We start from the raw sequence: 23,894 nt of genomic DNA on the forward strand, positions 1-23,894 counted from the left end.
CAATCTTTGTGTGACCATACGATACATACATGTCCAGTGAAATACCCACGTTTGCACTTTAAAACGGTCCTCTGTATTGATGAATGGTTCTCCCACAGTATGTGGCCTGTACATATAATACGATTAGTGATGAGAGAGTGTGTATTGTTAACCCTTTCGGCGAACACGATAACAGACAGGCAATCCCTGCATGTGTCAGCTGTGTAACAGCCGTGACACATGCAGCCGCGGCGAAACTAATACAGATGCTGAGCACGCCGCAAATACTCGGCGAGCACCCAAGCATGCTCGCCGAAAGGGGTTAACAATACACACTCGCTCGTCACTAAATATGATGAAACTGAAAATCTGTAACAGGTTATCTGGTCTTGATAACTGGACAGTCTTTTCAAAGAGGTGAACCTTTGGAGAACTTTCACTATATTCAAAAAGTCTCAGAAAAAGCAACCATTTAAAATTTTAATGACTAGTAAAGAGGATCTGTCACGTGCTCAACAAAACAAAAAAATAAGTGAGTTAAATACACAGTAAAACAAAATCCCCACGCTACCCTAAGTCAGCCGCTCTAGTTTCTTCTGCAGTGCGCTATGAGAAATCTCTGCTTTGCAGTCCAACTTTCTTGATTCTTCATTCTTTTCCGGTGGTGTATGCTTTCACCCCGCCCTCTCAAATGCTACCAGAATACGGCAGTATCCAAGACTGATAGACTGCTAGATCAGATGCCGAGCTGTGATTGGCAATGTCTGGGGAAAGGGAGAGAGGTGAAAGTGCACAACCCCAGAGAAGACTCTGAAGAAACACCAAGTTGAAGTGCAAAGCAGATGTGCGCTCTACAACGAACGTGAACATCTCTGCGATGGAGTGAAGTCCAAAAAAAAACAAAAGAGCGACACAAATCAGGGGATCTCAGGGAATTTTACAAAGGTATTTAACTCCATTTTTTTTGAACAAGCGACAGGTCCTCTTTTAAAAAAAATAAAAAAAAAAACTTCATCAGGATGGAAGAGGTTATGTAAAGAAGAGGATTACACGATATACAGAAACAAAAGTATGACGGGTAATAATTTAACATAATGATGATAATGCAGGCATACGTATGATAAAAAACAGCATGAAGAGACAAAGAACAAATCCCAAAAGTATTGCAAACAAGTTCCTATGTGCCCAGAGGCCATGGTGTCCCCACTCCCCGAGGTGAAATACTGAGCACTAGAGACCGTCATTAGCATGAACAGCGGAGTACACCACTCTATTTCATCTGAGGCAACATTTGTTTTCTTCTAAACAATGCCTAATTGGACGGTGAAAGTGACGGCAGTAAAAAAAAAACAAAAAAAAAAACATGACATTTACACGTGATATTAAACGCACTCCTTCGCAGTAGACAAGATTGCAGGGGTTAAAAGCCGGTGTTAAGAAATGCAGCAGTTTATTTTTTTTTTAATCCACATTATTTACACGTCTGCTTAAATGTCAAAATTAAATTGGAAAACTATTTATTGACATGAATAGTGTGGTTCTGAGTCAGAGTGAGCCGCTACCGATTCAACCAAATGAGGAATTGGCAATCACTTCAGTTATTTTCCCCTCTCTGCCTTATTAAGCCGACTCCGTTCATCAAAAATGCTTACATTCGGCCAATTTGTAAAATCAACTCTCAACAAAAAAAAATATTAGTACGAGTCTCGAGGAAAATGTGTTTACCCAGGGTCAATACAACAATTGTTTCCGATGAATACTAATCAGGCAAAATGAAAGAATCGCTCAGCCCATTTATAAAGGCTTTATACAGCCAGGGGACATCAATTATGTCGATGGCCAGATAGAAAAGCTCAGATTCTTAGGGACTGCCTAATGGCTTAGTGTAAATGGCCGACTTCAGAAGGCATTTTACACTTTACATATTCTACATAAAAAGGTGAGTCACTAAGTACGCTGCACAATACACCGATCCGAGCAGAGGGAGGTCACAGCTCGCTCCAGGGCTTGTGTGTGGGAACTGAACGGAAGTAGTAATATGTCTGTATGGGACTGGGGCAGATTTCCTTTAGAAATGCAGTTCTGGATATGCTGGATCTTGAATCGTACCAGCAACCAGAAATTAGAGGCCAACACTTCAAAGTCACGGGTCTGTGCCAACTACAAAGCATTGGAAAAATGGAGGTTATCCTACACTAAGCATGCGGTGAAGACAGACTTTCCCATTACTGAGATAGGAGATGACAACTGCTAAGGATACAATTCTATGTAGGCGGGAGGAGCTAGAGGCAGAGCTCCATCCTCATCCTCTCCCTCCTATCTGGAAAGAATCGTATCCATCTCCTATCTCTGTAATGGGAAAGTCAGTCTTCACCGAATACACATTTTACCCAAATTGAGAAATCTGATAATGACTGATCAATTCTGACAGAGAAAGAAGCAGGATTCTCTGATGAAAGATATATTACAAAGTTTCTTATTTTCGCTTGTACTATTGATTTATGAAATAAAAATTAAAAACACAGTTACGCTTTAAACCCTTCACACCCAGCCTGTTTTCACCTTCCTGACCAGGTTAATATATATATTTTTTTTTTTTTCTGGCCAGTGTCCATTCACGTGGTAATAACTCTAGAACGCTTCAACAGATCCCAGTGATTCTGAGAATGTTTTTTCATGACACATTCTACTTCATGTTAGTGGTAAATTTTGGAAGGTACAATTTGTGTTTATTTATGAAAGTATCAAACATTTAAAAAAAGTTTTGCTATTTTAAACCTTATTTTTTATGCCCTTAAATCAGTGTTATGTCACACAAAATGGTTAATTACATTTCCCACAAGTCTACTTCACATCAGCATCATTTTTGAAACATAATATTTTTATTGTTAGGAAGTTTATAAGAGTTAAAAGTTGATCGACAATTTCTCATTTTTCCAACAAATTTTTTTTTTTTTTTTTTTTTTTTTTTTTTAGGGACCACATGACATTTGAAGTGACCGAGGAGCCTATGTGACAGAAAATACCCAAAAGTGACACCATTCTAAAAACTGCACCCCTCAAGGTGCTCAAAACCACATTCAAGAAGTTTATTAACCCTTCACATGCGTCACAGGAATTAAAGCAATGTGGAAGGAAAAAATGAAAATTTTACTTTTTCCCATAAAAATATTGGATTTTAACAAAGGTAACACGAGAAAATGGACCTTAGAATTTGCTGTGCGCTTTCTCCTGTGTACGCCGATAACCCATATGTGGTGGAAAACTACTGATCAGGCGCACGGCAGGGCTCGGAAGGAGCACCATTTGACTTTTAGAGCAGAAAATTGGCTGGTATAGATAGTAGAAGCCATGTTGCATTTGCATCGCCCCTGATGTGCCTAAACAGTGGAAATCCCCCTCAAGTGACCCCATTTTGGAAACGAAACCCCTCAAGGAACCTATGTAGAGGTGTGGTGGGCACTTTGAATCCACAGGTGCTTCACAGAATTTTATAACGTTGAGCCATGGAAAAGAAAAAAAAACATTTTTCCAGCAAAAATGTTGCTTCAGCCCCAAATTTTCCTTTTCACAAGGGTAACAGAAGAAAATGGACCACAAAATCTGTTATGGGGTATTGTCGTACAGAAATCACACATGTGGGGAAAAACTACTGTTTGGGTGCACGGCAGGGCTTGGAAGGGAAGGAGAGCCACTGAATTCTGGAGCACAATTTTGGCTGGAACAGATTGCAGATGACATGTCACATTTGAAGAGCCCCTGACATGCCAAAACAGAACAAAACCCCAAGTGACCCCATTTTAAACACTACATTCTTGAAGAATTGAATTCGGGGAGCAGTGAGCATTTTTAGCCCTCAGGCGATTCAAAGAATTTTATAAAATTGGACTGAGTCAATGAAAAAAATTTTTTTCACTAAAATATTGCTTTGGGCCAAGTTTTCAATTTTCAAAAGGGATAATAGAAGAAAATGGACTACACAAGTTGTTACACAATTTCCTGAGTACGCCAATACCCAATGTGTGGTCAAAAGTTACTTTTGAGGCACAGTGGAAAGCGGCATATTATAGTGCAGATGTTTATGTTATGGTTTGTGGGTGACATGACTCACTGGAAAAGCCCCTGAGGTGCCAGAACTGCAGAACCCCCAAATAAGTGACCTCAATTTTATAAACTACACCTCTCAATGAATTCATCTAAGGGTGCAGTGATCATATTGACATGACATTGTGCCCAGCTCGTGCTTCTGGAGACATTGACACCATAAATTAAGTGGGCTCTCATCGCTACAAAAATGCCAAATATGTGGATGCTAAATGTGGTTTAGAAGGGAGGGAGGGGGATTTGGGAGCAAAGAAGTCACAGGATTTCTTTTGGAGGGCGAGGAGCCATAGCACTTTTCCAGAGCCTTTGTGCTACCAGTAAAGTGGAAACCCCTATATTTCCATTAACAGATGACGGACCTGAGTGGGGACTTTTTGTGGATTGAGTTAAAGCTTTTATTGGGAACATTTTACATAACATTTTGGATCACATTTATCCTGTGCGCTACGCTGAGCACTTACTTCAGGTTTTCCATTTAAATCTCCAAATGACATGATTCAGATGAAACCCCAAGGAATCCATTCACTATAATGAGGCAGCAGTTACTCTGGCCTCTGTTCAGCAGCACCTTTTTAGAGGTGCACAAAACTGTGGCAGACCGCGCTTTTATGCACGTTTAAAAAGACTGACACTGCCGAATCATAGGTCAGACGGCGTCCACAGTGTCTCCATCTGCCTTATTATGGGGAATTTTCCACCACGGGTTCCATCTGAAGCACGTATTTCAGAAATTTCAACGGAAACCCGTTCTGCAGAATAAACGTGAGCTGTGCCTTAGTGCGATCTTTGGGAGGTAAAATGAACAAATCAACAGCAGGTTAAGAATTGCTTTTATTTTTACGCCATTCCTCATACGGTGTAAGTGACTAGACAACTGTTCTTAAGAGTTGCTGCGATTACAGTGATAGCAGATTTATAAATTTTTTTGTTTTTGTTTGGCTGCTGTCACAAACTAAGACTTTTTTTTTTTTTTTTTTTTTTGCAAAAACTAGTTTTTTGCACAGCCATATTTGGAGAACTATATTTTTTTTAAAATTTCTGCCAACAGTTTTTTGCATCACAAGTTGAGGTTTTTATTGGTACCGTTTTCTGCACGACATTTTCTGATTGCTTTCTATTCAGATTTTTGGGAGGCAGAATGAACAAAAACCAGGAATTGTTTTGTCGTTCCGCGTGTGGTAAAATTGAGAAGGCAGATTTATTCTTCAGGTCGGTGCAATTACAGCGATACCACATTTACATTTTGCCGCTTTTACACAAAAACTTTCAGAAAAAAATTTTTTTGCATCGCTTTATTCTGAGATCTACAGCTTCTTTATTTCCCCGCTAATGGAGCTGTATGGTGGCTTGTTTTTTTGCATGCCAAGATGACATTTTCATTTTTATTTCCATCTGACTTTTGGATCACGTTTTATTTCACTTTTTGTTCAGCAGTATGATGAAAAAGCATAGTTTTTTGCCACTTTTTTAAAAAATTTTGCTCACTGAAGGGGTTAACTAGTGACCGTTTTATAGAGCATGTCGTTCAAGATGCAGCAATACAAAATGTGTATTTCGTTTATTTTTATTTTACATAAATATACCTATTTATTGGTATATTTTTCTCATTTTTTTGTTATTTTAACTATTTTTACACTTTTTGTTTTTTCTTAGTCCCTCTATGGGGCTTTAACTTTTATCACTCTGATCTGATCACTGGTAAAATGCATTGCAATGCTGGGACGCCGATCAGACAGGAGAGGGTGCTCCTGCACTCTCCAAGCCTCCAAAATGTTGCCATCGATCTCGATCACAGCATTTAGGAGGTTAAGCAGCCGATGGCGATGAGGGCACCGCTCCTACCTGTGGCAGCCGGGCTTGGCCATCACGCAAGTCGAGAGCCAGGACGCCATCGCGTGGGGCCCGCACAATCACCATGACGTACCTATATGTCAAAGGTCGGGAACCCCTAAAAGACCATGATGTATAGGTACGTCAAAGTTCGTGAAGGGGCTAAGTTATTCCATACAAAGTAAAAGCCATCGCCTTCTTTGAAGCCCAGCCACATGTTTTGTTTCAAGGTGAACTCACGGCGGTGGTGGTTAAGAGGCAACACACAGCCATTATCTGCCCAGAAGTACACTTCATACACCGGCTCCAGACTTGTGCTGTACAATGTATAGCGGATATCGAGAAGGGGTTAAAGAACAATCATCTATGTAACAGTCATGAACTCCCCTTTATTACCTTACTGACCTTTCATCTCACTTAGCCTCACTAGCTATGGGCTGGAGAAAATTTCTTCTATAATATACGCCACCTTCTTTCTCCCTGCAGCTGCTCTCTTCTAGTGATGGGGTGGTGCAGGGAGCTGTTGCAGTCATCACTCACTATACAGTGAGCGTGGCTGTATTCACTCCCCGGCACATTGTCTGGAAGCCAGCTCTGTAAACGCACGCTGAAGAGAAGACTGTGTGCGGGAGGTGATCACACTGAGCTCACTCTTTAATGAGCAGTAACTTAATATAACTGCAAGCCAAGGAGAACAGCACTTCATTTTCCCCTTGTAGCCGCCCTTCCAGTAAAAATAGCAGACATTTAAATGCAGATTACCTATATCTGCATGTAAATATAGTTTTTTAGAGGTGACCAGATACCTTTAAGAATACAGACTTTTTTAAACCTGCTGCCATGTAATCCTCCATATTCATGAACTGTGTAACCCATGCCCGCTACACTGATTGGTAGCTTTCTACCTATGCACAGAGTACACAGACGGCTGCCAGTCAGTGGTGGTGGGGGAGGGGGGCGTGGAGAAAGGAAATAAAGAGTTTGGCATTCAGAGAATTGCTACATCTGCAGTAGATAAAACTTCAGCACGCAGCCCAGTAAGTGACATCACTGGAATCAGGGTATCTGCCCCTACATTATGTAGCTCTCAGATCATTACATAGCACCTTCTGGCAGATTTCCTTTAAGAGTGTTAGGCTATTTTCACACACGTTGTGTTTTGCTGCGTATTTTGCAGCAGATTTTTATGCAAATTTTCAGCTGCGTCTAGCAGTACCAGAGAAGTGTATGAGAAACCAGAGTTCTCTGTTCACACATGTTGCTTTTTGTATGCTGCGTATTTTGTGCCTTGGTTGTGTTTTTGGAAAATACAGCATGTCACTTATTTCGGCGTTTCTGCAGCAGAAAATGCACCTGCGTTTTTTATGCGTTTTTTCACCCATAAGTAGTAATGGGTGGTCAAAAAAAAGCAACAAAACCTGCGTTTTTAACGCAGCTGTTTTCCTGCCAGTGAAAAATTAGCAGCAGAAAAAAAAAAAACACGTGTGTGAACATAGCCTCAAACTATCTACTGGAGAGCAGGAGTGTTTTTTTGCGTTCATAAGCCCAGAACTCAACAGATGGTGACCGCGAATACTGTGGTGTGGGAATGTACTGTAGACTGACTGAACATAAGTAGAAAACATGCATACCCGTATCAATGAACATCTACGTAATATTACTAATACATTTGACAGGCACCCATTATCAAAGCATTTTGCCGAGAAACATGGTGGCTCCATAGAAGGCACAAATGTCACGGGTATACAAAAAGTGCCAAAACAATGGCGAAAAGGCAACTACCTCAAACAAATCTCACGTGTGGAAAGCAAATTGATCTTTACTTTTGATTCCTTAAAGCCAAGAGGCTTGAACTCAGAAATTTATCTGTATACCTTTAATGATAATTGACAGCTTTTCAAGTGAAGCAGGTACCAATCCATCAATACACGCCCACACATATACCTATGAAATGGACCCACTAATGCCTAGGGATCAACTAGGGAAGGAAACCGCTGTTTCCAAACGCGTCTGTTTTTTTGATCCATCTAGGCCTCCATACTGGTACCCAATCTCGTGACGTGATGTCACGGAGGTCTTCTATTGTACTGCTCAGTGCCGTCACACGCAGAGCTGGTTAGAGCGGAGGGTTTCCGGACGGGACCCTGCCCCTCCCCTCACCACACCACGCTACCAGCATTCAGTTCATCGCGCCAAGGAAGACTTCACCTGCACGGACTGCAGCATACGCAGGTCTTCAGTCACCGGGAATCCCCTGCGGACGGGACAAGATCACCTCAACTGTAAGTTACTCAACTGGCTCTTTCCACCATGTGCAGATTTCTGGACCAGCGCTGATGCTCTGTATCTGCACCACCTCCTAGCGCCTCCTCTGACAAAGTCTGTTTTGGGTTCATTAAGGACTCAGCCACTCTTCTCAGGGGCCACTCACCATTCAAGACAAAGGATTTTTTAGTGTCACACCAGGCACCTACTAGCACTCACTCACTCGCTCGCTGGTAAAATACCGCTGTTAAAATACCACCCTGATCTACTCCATCAGGGAACCCACCTGGCCTTCGTCACTCTCGGGTTTTACCCACACCCGCTCAGTGATCAGGACCTTTGGTTTCAGGCAATAAGGGTATTCACCCAGCAATAGTGGCTGCCGTCTAGCAACTTGATCTACACAGGTAAACCCTACCCCTGCTATTTAGCAGGCCCCGCTCTCTAATTTACATTATTGCCTCTCAATATTGTTCTCCTTTTCTTCTAACCCCTCCCCTCATTTTTACCCATAGGACTTCATTCCTAAAGGATACTATCAGGATTGCATCTATTCCTGCATCAACTTTCCCAAACTATGGCTATTGCCACAGGTACCTAGCCTCCCTTGAGATATACCTAATATCTTCTTATCTAAGGAACCAACGCCCTCTCGTTCCTCTACAGTTCTACTTTAATCTGGAGACCCAACACTAGACTGGACTCACCATGTCCATCAAATTAACCAGGTAATTCTCTATCCTAACTATCCCCCATAGGTTACCTTAACCACATCTATTCTAAACCACCAGCCCCCCTTTTTCTTCTCCTCAGGGGACCCTCCCTGCGCAGAGCTATTTACCTACTCAACAAAGAGGCACCTTCAACCGCATCTGGGACTACAACTACCTACCTCAAGTGCCCCTATTCTCGCTTACCTCAGCAATTTCTTTAAAAAAAACTTTTTAAACTATATTTATTCAATAAATTTGCTCTTTTTTAAACACCTGCATTCGCCATCTCCTCTTGTTCTTACCCTATTTACCAGCGCAAGTTCCGATTTTTATTAATCGCAAAAAAATTGTATCCTGAGTAAAAGGTGACTGATAATAGATATTACAGTTGTACCCACACCCAATAAAGTATGTAGATGACGGTAGTCTTTACACCAGGCAGTGTGCATTACAGGAGCTCAAGTAAGCTATTAGGGGCAAGTAACAAGCATGATGACAGCTTCCATTGCAGCTCAGAACTATGTCTAACAGGTTATGATTTCCTTAAGATAAGTAACGTTATTTACATTGATTCAACTTTAAAGTGGAAAAGGTCATCTAGACATGTATACAGCTGTATAGAAAATCCAAATTAAGTCTACACACAGAAATGTACATCTCATCTGTAAAGTTTTCTCTGCACTTGTCAGGATGTGACATCAATAGTGATAGATACACATAATACAATGTCAGCTTAAAGGTAATCTGCCAGCAGGATCAAACTATGTATATGCACATTTTGCCTGTTCCAGCAATACCTTTACATGGCCAGTCCATTCCTCCATTAATTGAAAAATCAGTGTTTGAATGGATATTCAAATGAGGCTGAAGAGCCATTTGTAGATCTGACACGTTTGTCACTCCAGCTCTACTCCCTGCCCCGCGCTGGACTTACAGCGCCTTTGCCTGAAGTCACACAACATATAGGACAGCCAAGCAGGAGGCTGAGATAGTGGGCAGGGAATAGAGCTGGAGTGACAGAGGCTTCAGATCTTCTACTGCAATTTGCAAATCAATTCAAATGCTGATTTTTCAGTAGCAATGGAACAGACTGGCCATGTAGAGGTATTGCTGAACTTGTGTTTGAAAGGGGCACATGCGCGTATAAATGGTTTGGAATGAGAAATCCTGGCTACAAATTCCCATTAAAGGGAGTCTAGTCAGCACAAAATGACTGTTCAAACCAAGCAAAGGCACTTGAGTGCACCCTTCCCACCTATTTGTTTTCCATTTATCTTCACCCACTCTTCCTTGCTCTCTGATAGCTTTTCAAGAGCCAGAGGAGGGTAGAGACAGATCAAAAACAAGTAGGTGGCAAGGTGTACTGAAACGATGAGCCATGCCACGGGTGCAACGAACGGCTGTGCTTTGTGTGAACAGTCATTTTGTCCTGACAGACTCCCTTTCAACTTAGGACTATTCCTATTTGTCAGAAAGAACCCTTTAACAATAAGCTGACCACAAAGTGACCCCTACAGCAATAATCAGTAACAAGTGTATACAAGCTAGAAAGTATATCCCTGCAGCGTCACTACAGAAGAAATGAAACATCACACAGTGCTCATTCATATTAATGGGTTGCATGTGCAATACAAGATTTTTTTTTCTCTTCCTAAAGCTGAAATATCTTGATATTGAGAGAGTTTGAAGGAAATTGAAATTGAACTGTTTAGACCTCTCTGTAGGGGGCCTACCTCCTATCAAAAAAAAAAATCATTCTGGACAATTTAATGTATGGAAAAACAGGTTCTCTTACATTTTTTAATTAGGGAACTTCAATGCACTCTTGGCATAGCTAAATGCTCGATGTACCATTCTGGCCACTCAATTACAAAACTCTGCCAGTCCTCTTGTGATGAACCATAGCTCTCACTGTGAAGCGCTCCCAGATCTAAATCCCCAGCCCTGCAAGTACAGACACTACGGGGGCTAAGTACGTGCATACACAGTGTCAGTGTGAACAGGGGCCGAGTTCTCATCTTCCTCTCCCAAGTGTAGCGGCTACACAGTAGCAGGAGGCAGCAGACACTGACACAGGAGGTAGAGGAGAATGCGTGTACACGCACTCGTTATCGGCATATCCGTGTAGGTGCGCTCTTCTCTACTGTGTGTAGCAGCCACTCGCTGCTAACCACAGGAAAGGGGACGAGAACTGAGCCACCGAAAACAGACACTGCTTGCTTTCAGCCCCTGCAGTGTCAGTACGTGCAGGACTGGGTATTTACATCAGACAGGGTACCAACAAGAGCGCTGTCAATCACAATTGAGGGGGCAAAGTAGTTCACAGAGCACTTGGCCACAACAAGGGTACACCGAAACCCCCTCACTTATATATGTAATAAAACTTTTCTGAACAAATTTACTAAAATCTACAGTACTAGTACGATTTTTAATGGGGGCCAAGTCCTCTTTATGAACGTCTTAACAGTTAAAATATTAAATTTGGGGGTGACATACTTCCTTCAAGTTTTCCACCTGATGAATTTGCTTTTTGAAGCCTAACACTATATTATACTTATACATACATCCTTGCTTTATGTCTGATACCTGAAAATATTCTACTTTCAGGCAGATCAATCATAAGGGGAAATATATTTGCACATACAAATAAAAGATGAATCATCTTTCCCATCAAGAAAATTTAGTACAATCACACTTAGGAGCATTTGTACATTTAAAAGAGTGCTTATCTATTTGCTCAACTTCTATACACTTTAAGGAGTAGCAGCCCACATACTAAACCACTGCTCTGTGGTAAACAAGGCTGTGTAGTCTGAGTCGGTGTCCATTTTGGTGGAGTCGGAACTAAAAAGGGCAGACTCAGACTACTAAAGTATATAATAAATTGGGTTCAGTAGCTCAGTGCAGGATGTGCTGTAAATGTTTTCATAAGAATTTGGGAAAGTTATGAAATGTCTGTTCTGTTCCTGATCTAAGGATCTCGGCTTTTAGTGGAGATGAATCTGTGCTGCACTTTATGTACACGCTCAGTAGCGAGGCTCCTCCTACCAGTGCGGAGGCGTCAGTGAGTGGTTTGGCTTACCGACTCCTCAGTCCTGGTGGAAATCCCTCCCCCACTGTGGATGTGCATGTATCAGGAATAACTGATAGCTGTAGATCCGACCATTGTGATTCCTAGCAATTTAGAAAACAGTGCTCTGGAACCCAGTTCTGCAGCTCAGTCTTGAATGAAATGGAGGTACATTTGCCTGACCTTTGCTCCTTTCACTGACTATGCTGGAAATAGCAGAGCGGCATTGCTTCGCTTTCTACAGCAGGCACAGAGACAATGAATGGAGCTGATGTTGAATATGAGTACCTCCACTCCATTCAAGGTGGAGCTGCAGTGCCAGGTTCCAGGGAACGTTTTTCAGAATTGCGGTTATGGAGGTGGGGAATTCCAGAAATCAGTAGGTTATTTCTTATCCTATGGATAAGGGACTGCTTACTATCAGGGCTGTGGAGTTGGTGTCCAGTTTGGTAGAGTCAGTATAAAATGGATTAACTCAAACTCCTAAAATATCTAATAAATTAAGTACAGCAGTTCAATGCAGTATGTGCTGTAAATGCTTTCATAAGAATTTGGGAAAGTTATGAAATGTCCTATACATGTCTGTTCTGTTCCTGATCCAAGCTAGTAGCTGAGATGAACTTGTGCTGCACTTTATGTACACGCTCAGTGGTGAAGATCCTCCTTCCAGTGCTGTGGAGTCAGATTCGGGAGTCAGGGAAATTGAGGAGTCAGAGCCGGTGGTTTGGCTTACTAACTCCACAGCCCTGCTTACTATGTTGGGAAGAAACACAGTTTAACGTAATAAATGTATCAAATACCTTTGTCGTCTTTGCCTTTTTGCAGATCTTCTTCCTCTGTGGGTTGCGAAGGATCATAATAGTCACTTTTGTATTGGAAGCCAACAGTGTTATACATCCCATCCTCCGCCAGGGCTTCACTTAGCCGCTTATATTCTTCCTCTTGAAGGAAAATACCAACATATTAGAAATAATACAAAACTAAAAAACACAATAAAGTCATGCTTCAGCTGCGTGAAAAGCCATAATCCCTCCGATATTGCCAATGGTAATGTATAAATATATTCACATTAATGAACAGGAAAAAAGGCAAACTACTCTTCCTAACAAGTGGAACTGGTAGCATACATGCAGGACAAAGTTCAGGATTCTGAAGATTTGTCTGCGAATCGTGGCTTTTATTTTTTTTATAATTAAGTAAAGCGAGTATATTCCAGTGCACAGATAAGCTGGGAAAAAGCAGTCTCTACAAAAAAAACTATCCTGCGGTCCAAATTCAGAGAGCTGTTTTCCATTCCATTGGAACTGTCAAATAGATAATATCAGAAAGAGTGAGTATAAAATAATCAGAGATTTTAGTCAAATTTATATACTGTACAGTTTTCCTCTAAAGGAAGGGTTGGTGTTATTGTAAGGGACGAGTGTGTAGATAGTGATGTACCTTGCCTTGCTTCCTCTTCCAGCAAGTCCGTATGCAACGCTAAATACCTCTCTTCATCACATAAGGCCTCTATTCGAGCCTCCTCCTCGGATAAATTATAATTTCTGTTCCACGAGTTGTGCTCTGCGTCATATTCAGAAAGGTCATGCAGGTGACCACGTCCATCATACCTGCAACACGAAAGACATGGTCAGTACCATGTGCCTCAAACGCCAATTCTCCAGTATGAGAACTTACCTGTCTACTCTGCCCTGTCACAAAACAGACCCACAAAAGAGGTCTTGCAATCACTCTGAAAGAGTCTTTAGAGTCTGGACATTTAGCTGTACATTGTGTAGATTGCTCTATCAATGTAAAACTTAACATGTCTATGTTCTCTGGCTCCTTTACGAATAGATCAGAGTCCCAAAATGTCAGCTGACAATCTATTAGAAGCTCTTACCTTATGGTGGTTTTTTTTAAACCACTTATGTAATTAAATGTAAACTTTTTACTTATTTTTGGTTTCTGAGGGGAATCTGGATACTTCTAATTTACATTCACACGAACCCGAACACATAAATACCTATCCGTAAGAACCAAGGGCTGGAAATTTTCTCGCTTCTTTCTGCTAGTCCGCATCTCTCAGCAGAAATCTTCGCCGCAGAAACGTGGATCCCTTGGTGGTATAATCATGGCTAGGCTCGACCCTTAGCCAAATGGCTGAGGAAATAAGTTCTGGTTATGTAGTAGAGAGACACACACATACATGGCAAAAACATACATATGTACTTTAAGGAGGCTTTACAGAAGTATACCGCCTGCACAGCAGAAAACGTGTTCTAGCAGGGCTACAGGCAGAAGGCTGATCATAAATCACAATAAATTGGGGAACATGGTGATGATCGCTGCAGAAAAGAGATCTCTAGATGGAGATGAATGTAGAAAATATTGCACAAAAAGCCTCCTTAATATACAAAGTGATTAACTTAATTGAAGGATTGCTTTAGTGTTTTTACTGAAACATGTCATAAACCTATTAAGTCGGCACTGCCACTTAACAGTGTTTATACCATGTAAATCATGCACTTAAAGTGTACATCCCATATCATTTACCCTGAAGTAGATGGGACCTAACTCAGCAAGCCTGCCATATCCTCCATTACAATCTGTACAACCACTGTTGTGTATTACGCTGCAAAGACGCAAGAAAAAGAAAATATCCGGTAGGTCGCTGGGTGCTCTGCCCGTAACAGACACCAGTCACCCTGAAGGAGGCGTAAAACAGAGCTGGATGCCAAATGCAAACAGATGATGAAACAGCTCTTATTTCTCAGGAAGATAATGACCGGATAGGTTCTAGTACAATAACAAAAAAGATACCATCGTGTAGTAATTAGTGATGAGCAAGCGTGCTCGTTTAACCCTTTAAACGAGAAGGCTTGGGTACTCGCCATCTAGGTTTGATCCGCCGCGGCTGCATGCGTTGCGGCTGTTAGTCAATCCCTGTATGTGTCGCAGCCGTCTAACAAACAGGCAATCCCTGCATGTGTTGCGGCTGTTTGACAGCTGCAACACATGCAGCCGTGGCGGATCAAACTAGATGCCGAGCACGCCGCAAATACTCGGCGAGCACCCGAGCGTGCTCGTTTAGAGAGTTAAACGAGCACGCTTGCTCATCACTAGTAGTAATGTGATGTACCGGCACTGAGAAATCAAGCTTTGAAGTCACCAGCAAATGGGCAGCACAGTGGCTCAGTGGTTAAAACTGTTACTTTGGGGTCCTGTGTTCAAATCCCACCAAGGACAACATCTGCAAGGAGTTTGTATGGGTTTCTTACCACTCTCCAAAGTCATACTGATGGGGAATATAGATTCTGAGCACCAATGGAGACAGTGATGATGTCTGTAAAGCGCTGCAGAATATGACAGCGCTATAAAAAAATAAATAAAAAAAAAAACGTAGACAGGAAGTGCACTGGGGCATCGCTGCAAATACATTGACACCCCCCCACGGCACTTACTGTCTAATCTGAGTGAGGCTTCAAAGCTTGATTTCTCAGCATTGGCACATAAGAATTCTACAGGTATCATTCTTATTGCTGTATCAGGACCTATCCAGAAATGTTAGCAGTTTCAGTGGTAAAAATCACCCTTCAGGGTTTCCTTTAAGCGGAGACTCGAGTCTCTATTACAAAGAAGCACGTACAGTTAATAATGAGTTATACAACAGACTTGACATTTTTGTCAACTTCTAGCAGATATATAGTTAACAATGTAGGAGGCACACTTTAAGAACATAGGCATTACGTAGGTAACCTTTAAAGCATCAGGAATCTTTTTCACATAAAAATCGAGTTGGAAACGTAACTTTATTAAAGGGCACAATAGTAAAGTAATCAATTCCACTGTTAAAACAGTGTCAAGAGATCTTCATAAGAAAAAGATTCCATCACTTTACCCCCGCCGACCCATTAAGGATAAAAACTAGTGTGCCCCAGGACACAATGTGACAGTCCATCGACGAGGAACTCTCTCCTACACAGTACTGAAAATAAAAGAAGTGCGTAAGTGTGAAACTGAGCTCAGTATAGTCAGGAGTCCTGCACTGAGAAGGTTAAAGGAGACCAGTCCTAGATCTAAAATTCAGGAAGTTTAATCCATTCAGCTAGCCCACGCCAGGTAAGACTGCTCATTTCCAAAAATAAGACTGCCCTAGCATGATTGTGATGGTGCTTTTTCAGAACTGCTCATACTTTCCTGCTGAACCAACAATGAACTAATGTATATTCAATGGGTCCCATTTCCCCAATATATGTCCCCTGATGTGTACAAAGCATAATCTAATCATCACCAGAAAATTGCTTTTTATCAGTTATCAACTTTGGCAACAAAATAATAATAAAATACAGAGAAAAGGAAAGTTTTAAAAGTTCTGCCCCAATCTTGGGAGAAATGGCTAATTGGCTTCTGGAATGGGTCTTGGCATTTACAGCTTCCAGATGAGGCTTGATAAAAAATACACGGTTGTAGCTTCTAGTACAAGAATCAGTTCAGTGACAACGTCTTGTCATACAGACGCCAGTGCTGCTTCTCCACATAACCGCCTCTGCGTGTGCTCCATCACCCAGGGAGAGCTGCAGACTCATGAACACTGCCCTGTAGTGTACAGAGTCCTAGTGCCACAGCTAGCACTCCCTCAGGGGGAACGGTACTGGGCACACATCTAGATAAACCCCTTGGACCTTTACAACATTTCAATACGCCATTTGACCAACAAACTATTAATCAATACAGTAAATGAGCCTTTCCCAGTCAAATGTACATTATATACACCTGAACCATTGTCTAACCCTCTTCACAGCCAAGACCACATGTGCTATGCCATATGATTTTTAAGAATAACTAATTGTTTTTGTAACGTTGGCCATCACAGAAAGTTATAAAACTTTGCAAATCATAAAATTAGGGAATGTGTCCTCATTATACAGCTGAAACCAGAAGTTTACATACACTATATAAAAAGACACATATGCATGTTTTTCTCAATATCTGACATGAAATCAGAATAAACCTTTCCCGTTTTGGGTCGATTAGGATTACCATAATTTTTAATATTTGCCATATGCCAGAATAACGTGAGAGAAAGAATGTTTTAAGGCATTTTTATTACTTACTGCAAAGTCAAAAGTTTACATACATTTCATTAGTATTTGGTACAATTGCCCTTAAACTGAATGACTTGGGTCAAACGTTTGGGATACCCTTCCACAAGCTTCTCACAATAGTTGGTCGGAATTTGGGCCCATTCATCCTGACAAAACTGCTGTAACTGATCCAGGTTTATAGGTCGCCTTGCTCGCACCTGCCTTTTCAGCTTTGCCCATAAATGACCTAATTTATTGCAGTAAGTAATAAAACTGCCTTAAAACATTCTCTCTCTCGTTATTCTGGCATTTGGCAAATATTAAAAATTATGTTAATCCTAATTGACCTAAAACGGGAAAGGTTTATTCTGATTTTATGTCAGATATTGAGAAAAACCATGTATGTAACTTGGCTTCCAAAGCAGTGTTTTCCCCAGGCTATTCACGTGCCTTTAGCTGCATTGATATCAGAATGTACTTGCGTGGAATATACAGATGCTGGCAGTGTGACGGACAGCACAGGTCTCCTGAGTGATTGGCTTATCAGAATAGTTACTGGTGCTGACCTTTACACTGCCAGCACCAGTAGGCCAAATGAGTACACTCTGACATCAGCTACAGGCAAGCAAATAGACTGGGGGTGGGAGCCCGTTACATGCAATTTTTTTATTTAAAGGGAATTAAGACAAATCCCCTAATAAAAGGTGACATTCCATGCTGGACAAAATTATTAAACACAAAAATTAAACTTTACTTTTTAAAAGGGGTTATCATGGACTATATAATTTTTTTTTACTATGGACCTAAGAACTAACAGGCAGTTAGCTGCCAATTACTTGCCCATTGCACCCAATGCCAATCTGTGGCGACACCGAGTAGTCACTGACTGCTCCTCAGGGCGATTCAGTGGTTTTATGTCAACACAGTAACAGATTCTTACCCCCTCTGCTCACGTGGCATGACTGGCAGTGCCATGCTAATTGACAGCTGGTTCCCCGCTACCTAACTGCGGGGAGCCAGCTGTCAATCAACATGATATCGGCAGTCAGGGCCCGTGACAGAGAAACCGGGAGGAAGAGCTGCTTTGTTAACGTGGAGCAGCTGACCGCTCTGATCAGACGCCAGATAGAACAGGCTACCTGACTGTTAGCAACTACCAGCCTGTAAGTTTTTATGGGTAAAACCTGGTGACAGGTTCCCTGGATAAGGTCCATATTCACTTTTAGGACTGCTACAGCCAATAGTTGGCTCTAGAGTTCCTGTCCTCTTCCTCTATGAAGAGGCTATTTGCACATTTAAAGAAGTGTGTTGGAACTTGTGGTCCTGGGGCGCAAGTGTGGTTATGACAACACATGAGCCCGGGCCCAATCAGCACTGGCGTCACTGTCCCCACCTTCGTACGAATTGAAGATGAAGAGGAAGTCAGATATCAGCAGCAGCCCGGAGTTCCTCTTCATGTTCAATTCATAAGAAGACTGGGACATAACACGAAATGCCCAGGACCGTGAGTGCCGACACCAATGGAACGCCGCCGGCACGGGAGGCGAGTATAAGCTTTTTTATTTCATAAGGGCCAAACATTTAGATGAAGAAGGGGCTGTCCTAGTAGTGGACAACCCCTTTAAGTTGCTCACACAAGCGTATAAATTGGACTAGTATAATCCAATTAAAAATCGTATTGCACTTGATCTAGTGTTATACTATGGGGCAGCTCAGATCTGCGATTATTTTCTGATGCCAATTCAGCATGCTGCAAGTGCATCCGATAATGGGATCGCCCACACAAGTCTATGTGTGCATATGTGAAACATCGGACTGCACTCGGATGTTATGCAAGTGCAGTCCAATTACCGCGGATGATGGTAATGGAGGAGATTGAGAAATTACTTTCTCAGTCTCCTCCACACCTGTGCTGTGAGTCTCATGTGCAATAATCGGAGCACTGACACTTGGCTCAAACTCTGACAGAGTATGAGTCGACCAGATTCTCCTGCCTGAGAGAACATACTGCAGTGTGACCCCAGTCTTATGCAAACTTACTTCACTCTATAAGGAGAAACTTAACCCCTTACACCCATTACATTTTGATGCATGAATGTTAACTGCTGGATGGCATTTGCCCTGTGTGCTAGGTGTCTACTTCCAGAAAATATGTAGGTAGATAATATAAGATTTTTATTATTTTATAGGTAAGCTTTTATGTTTCCTTGCCAAAAGTATGGCAGCAAAAGTGTTAATAAGATATCTTTGTATCGTCTATTATCATGCCAGTTCTTCTAGTACACCCCTGTGTTGGGTCAGGGCTCCAACGTCATGTAGACGAGCTACTTTCTTCAGGTCTATCTTTGGAAACCTGCAGGCACTCAGCGTAGCGGCTTCTATGGAGACATGCCACTACTCTATAGAACCCAACACCATGTAAAGTCAGTTAACCGTTTCACAGAAAGACTCCTGCTATACCCAACTCTGCTGCTCACCCAATTCACTAGTAGACAGGCCTGCAGCCACCCCAGGCGCACACAGACATACACCAGCAGCTTCCATGGGGGGGGGGGGTATAAATACATCTGTGTGAAGAGAAGGGATGGGCAGCACAACACCCCCAGTATGGGATCCGGACTGTACGGTGACACAAGGAGGTGTCTGTTTAACCCTATATACTACATTTGTCTCACGGCATGGAATACTATTACACACACAGTCCGGCCGTACAAGGAATGTCCCCATACCCACAGCAAGGCCAAGGTGACTGCTGGGGTCACGTAGAGACGATCCAATGTCACATAATGGTCACACTGATCAGGTGTTAGGCAATGGTAGTAGCCACCCCTTCCCGTACTGGTCACACAGTATAAGGCCGCAGCGGACCCACATAGAGGTCTGCAGTCCAGCAATAAGCTATGGGGTCCCAGCAATCAGCTGTGTCCTCGCTTTCCATGGAGGCTCAGACACAGGGGGCCCCACGGATCCGGCCACCATGGTGTCTGGCACATCACTCTGTACACCCCCTAGTCACACACACCACTCCAGGCCTGTCCACAGCGGAGGAGCCTCGGCAGCCACTGAAGACATAGATCCCATTAGATTAGTGCACGGTAATCAATCGTCATAAGCAACCAACCGACCTATCGATCTGAATGTGAGAGTCTCCCATCCACGGGATGAGGTGCCGCCCGTGCTCGTGGTACCAGGCCTTCTCATCGTCCCGGAACAGCTTGCAGGCATAGCCGAACACCAGGAGCTCCGCCGCCGGGCCTGTCTTCCCGCTGCTCTTCTTCCGTGCTTTACCGGAGAACATGACAAGCGGCCACGGCCTGCACACACACTAGGCCTCCGCCACCGCACTGCGCTGCTCAAAATGGAGAGGCGCGCACTTCCGGTTCTACCTCGCCGCGCAGATTCGACAGTCGTCACAGCGGGACTCTGTGATAACAAAAAAAAATATATATATATATCTCTATTGTACGTGTATTGGGTTTAGCTTTATCCCGTTGTGAAATAAAGCTCTTTGTTCAAAGCATTTTGGTTTGTTTTTTTTATTTCGTACGAAAGTGCTATCCAGGACATAAAGGTATGTCCTCTGTGCTCAGCCTGTGTGTGGGGGCGGAGGAGTCCGCGGTATTGCGGGTGGGCTCTTGTGAGGCTATGTGCCCACGTTGCATTTATGAAGCAGAAAATTTCTGCTGCATAAATGCAAGTCCTCTCCCGGAAAAACGCATGCGGAATTCCGCACGCGTTTATCGCGCATTTTTCGCGTGTTTATCACACGTTTTCCACATGCGGAATTGCCTTGCGTTTTTTATGCATTGGACAAAGGCAATTCCGCTTGCGGAAACGCAAAATTAAATGACATGCTGCGGATTTTTGAACGCGGCATAAGGCTGTGTGCCCACGTAGCATTTTTCAAGCGTATATGCTGCGGAATTTCCGCAGCGTAAACGCTTGAAAAACGCATGTATATCCGCACCCCATGGTCCCCAATGGCATTCCGCAAGTTCTATGCACATGCTGCGGATTTTTCCGCAGCGTTTATGCCGCGTTCAAAAATCCGCAGCATGTCATTTAATTTTGCGTTTCCGCAAGCGGAATTGCCTTTGTCCAATGCATAAAAAACGCAAGGCAATTCCGCATGTGGAAAACGTGTGATAAACGCGCGAAAAATGCGCGATAAACGCGTGCGGAATTCCGCATGCGTTTTTCCGGGAGAGGACTTGCATTTATGCAGCAGAAATTTTCTGCTTCATAAATGCAACGTGGGCACATAGCCTAAACGCTGCGGAAAAATCCGCAGCATGTGCATAGAACTTGCGGAATCCCATTGGGGACCATGGGGTGCGGATATACATGCGTTTTTCAAGCGTTTACGCTGCGGAAATTCCGCAGCATATACGCTTGAAAAATGCTACGTGGGCACACAGCCTGAGTCTGACGTGTCCGGTGCGTTATCAGGGCTGCGGTTCTATAACATGTCCCTGTTTGCGGCCTGTGTTACACACTTTCCCAGCGCAGCTCTCCCAACATGTCTCCGGGGAGGAAACTGCAGCCATGTTCTGAATAGCTTCTTTCCACTGTCTAATGCAAAAGGTTTTTTTTTCTTAAGGGTGCTTTCACAAACAGCATTTTTTGCTGCGTTTTGTAACTGACAAAAAAAACCTACTCTAGATGTAGTTTGACCTTAACCCTTTCACCCCAAAGCCTGTTTTCACCTTTCTGACAAGCCAATTTTTACAATTCTGACCACTGCCACTTTATGAGGTAATTACTCTGGAACGCTTCAACGGATTCCCCTGATTCTGAGACTGTTTTTTTCGTGACATATTGTACTTCATGATACTGGTAAAATTAATTTGATATGACTTGCGTTTATTTGTGAAAAAATCAGAAATTTGGTGAAAATGTAGCAAATTTCAAAATTTTAATCTTTATGCCCTTAAATCAGAGAGATATGTCACACAAAATAGTTAATAAATAACATTTCCCACATGTCTACTTTACATCAGCACAATTTTGGAACCAATTTTTTTTTTTTTAGGGAGCTATAAGGGTTAAAAGTTGACCAGCGATTTCTCATTTTTCCAACAAAATTTACAAAACTATTTTTTTAGGGACCACATCACATTTGAAGTCACTTTGAGGGGTTTATTATGACAGAAAATACCCCAAAGTGACACCATTCTAAAAACTGCACCCCTCAAGGTGCTCAACACCACATTCAAGAACTTTATTAACCCTTCAAGTGCTTCACAGGAATTTTTGGAATGTGGAAGGAAAAAATAAACATTTAACTTTTTTTTTTACAAAAATGTTACTTTAGACCAATTTTTTTTTACTTTCACAAGAGTAACGGGAGAAAATGGACCCCAAAATTTGTTGTGCAGTTTCTCTTGAGCACACCAATACCCAATATGTGGGGAAAAAACACTGTTTGGGTGCACGGCAGGGCTCGGAATGGAAGAAGTGCCATTTGACTTTTTGAATGTAAAATTTGCTGTCGTAATTAATGGACACCATGTCACTTTTGGAGAGCCGCTGATGTGCCTAAACCGTGGAAATCCCCCACAAGTGACACCATTTTGGAAACTCAACCCCTCAGGGAACGTATCTAGATGTGTGGTGAGCACCTTGAACCCCCAGGTGCTTCACAGAAGTTTATAACATGGAGCCGTGAAAATTAAAGAAATCACATTTTTCCACAAAAATGTTTTTTTCAGCCCCAAATTTTGCATTTTCACAACGGTAAGAGGAAAAATTGCACCATACAATTTGTTGTGCAATTTCTCCTGAGTACGCAGATACCCCATATGTGGAGGAAGACTACTCTTTGGGCGCACGGCATAGCATTTTGGATCATGTTTTTCCTTTTCTCTACGCTGAGCACTTATATCGGGGTTTCCATCTAAATCTCCGAGTGATGTGATTTAGATGAAATCCCCAAGGGATCCATTAACTATAATGAGGCAGCAGAGTTAGTCTGGACTCCATCTGGACTCTGTTCAGCGTCGTCCTTCTTTTCAGAAGTGCACAGCACTGTGGCCGACGGCACTTTCATGCATGTCTAATAAAAGACGGACACCATGGGATTACAGGTCTTACAGTGTCCACAGTGTCTCCATCTGCCTCATTACAGGGAATCTTCAGTCATGGGTTCCGTCTGAATCACATATTTCAGAGATTTACACGGAAACCCCGGTGTAAGCGCTCAGCGCAGAGCGCCGGACAAATGTGAGCCGAGCCTTACTGCAATCTTTGGGAGGCACAAAGAACCAATCAACAGCATGTGAAGAATTGGTTTTATTTATTTTTTACGCCTTTCATTGTGCGGTATAAGTGATTAGACGACTTTATTCTTCGGGTCGGTGCGATTACAGCGATACCAGATTTATATTGGGTTTTTGTGATTGGCTGCTGTCACACATTAAAAGACACTTTATATTGTAAAAACAAGTTTTTGCATCACCATTGTTTGAGAGCTATAATTTTTCTATATTTTGGACGACAAAGTCATGTACTTTTTTATTGGTACCATTTTCGGGCATGTGACCTTTTTTGATCGCTTTCTATTCCGTTTTTTGGGAGGCAGAATGAACAAAATTCAGCAATTCAGGAATTGTTTTTTGGGGATTTTTTTATGCCATTCCGCGTGTGGTAAAATTGATAGGGCAGATTTATTCTTCGGGTCGGTGCGATTATACCGCATTGATATATTTTTTTTTTATGTTTTGGCGCTTTTACACAAAAAAAACAATTTTATAGAAAAAATTATTTTGTCATCCATCGCTTTATTCTGAGAGCTGTAACTTTTTTATTTTTCTGCTGATGGAGCTGTATGGCGGCTTATTTTTTGCTGGACAAGATGGCGTTTTCAGT

General features: G+C 42.3%; 1 protein-coding gene across 2 annotated transcripts in view; it reads right to left on the minus strand.

Annotated features, from left to right (window-relative positions):
* SFSWAP (splicing factor SWAP) overlaps nucleotides 1-20,433 on the minus strand; it is a 140,932-nt gene extending 120,499 nt beyond the window's left edge. The window contains exons 1-4 of one of the 2 annotated variants that reach the window (XM_073676098.1): nucleotides 20,153-20,292; nucleotides 13,967-14,103; nucleotides 13,402-13,571; nucleotides 12,762-12,902 (exon numbers count right to left, since the gene is read on the minus strand). In XM_073676098.1, coding sequence (XP_073532199.1) covers nucleotides 12,762-12,902; nucleotides 13,402-13,571; nucleotides 13,967-14,022 — 367 coding nt within the window. In that variant the 5' untranslated portion in view covers nucleotides 14,023-14,103; nucleotides 20,153-20,292. Of the gene's footprint in view, nucleotides 1-12,761; nucleotides 12,903-13,401; nucleotides 13,572-13,966; nucleotides 14,104-20,152 lie in introns of both variants that reach the window. The other variant, XM_073676097.1, reaches the window with a different exon arrangement.
* Between the last annotated feature and the right edge of the window lie 3,461 nt (nucleotides 20,434-23,894).

The sequence above is a fragment of the Phyllobates terribilis genome, unplaced genomic scaffold (genome assembly GCF_046119375.1).
Source record: "Phyllobates terribilis strain yellow unplaced genomic scaffold, ASM4611937v1 Scaffold_1__5_contigs__length_1240528914, whole genome shotgun sequence".
Classification (NCBI taxonomy): Eukaryota; Metazoa; Chordata; class Amphibia; order Anura; family Dendrobatidae; genus Phyllobates; species Phyllobates terribilis.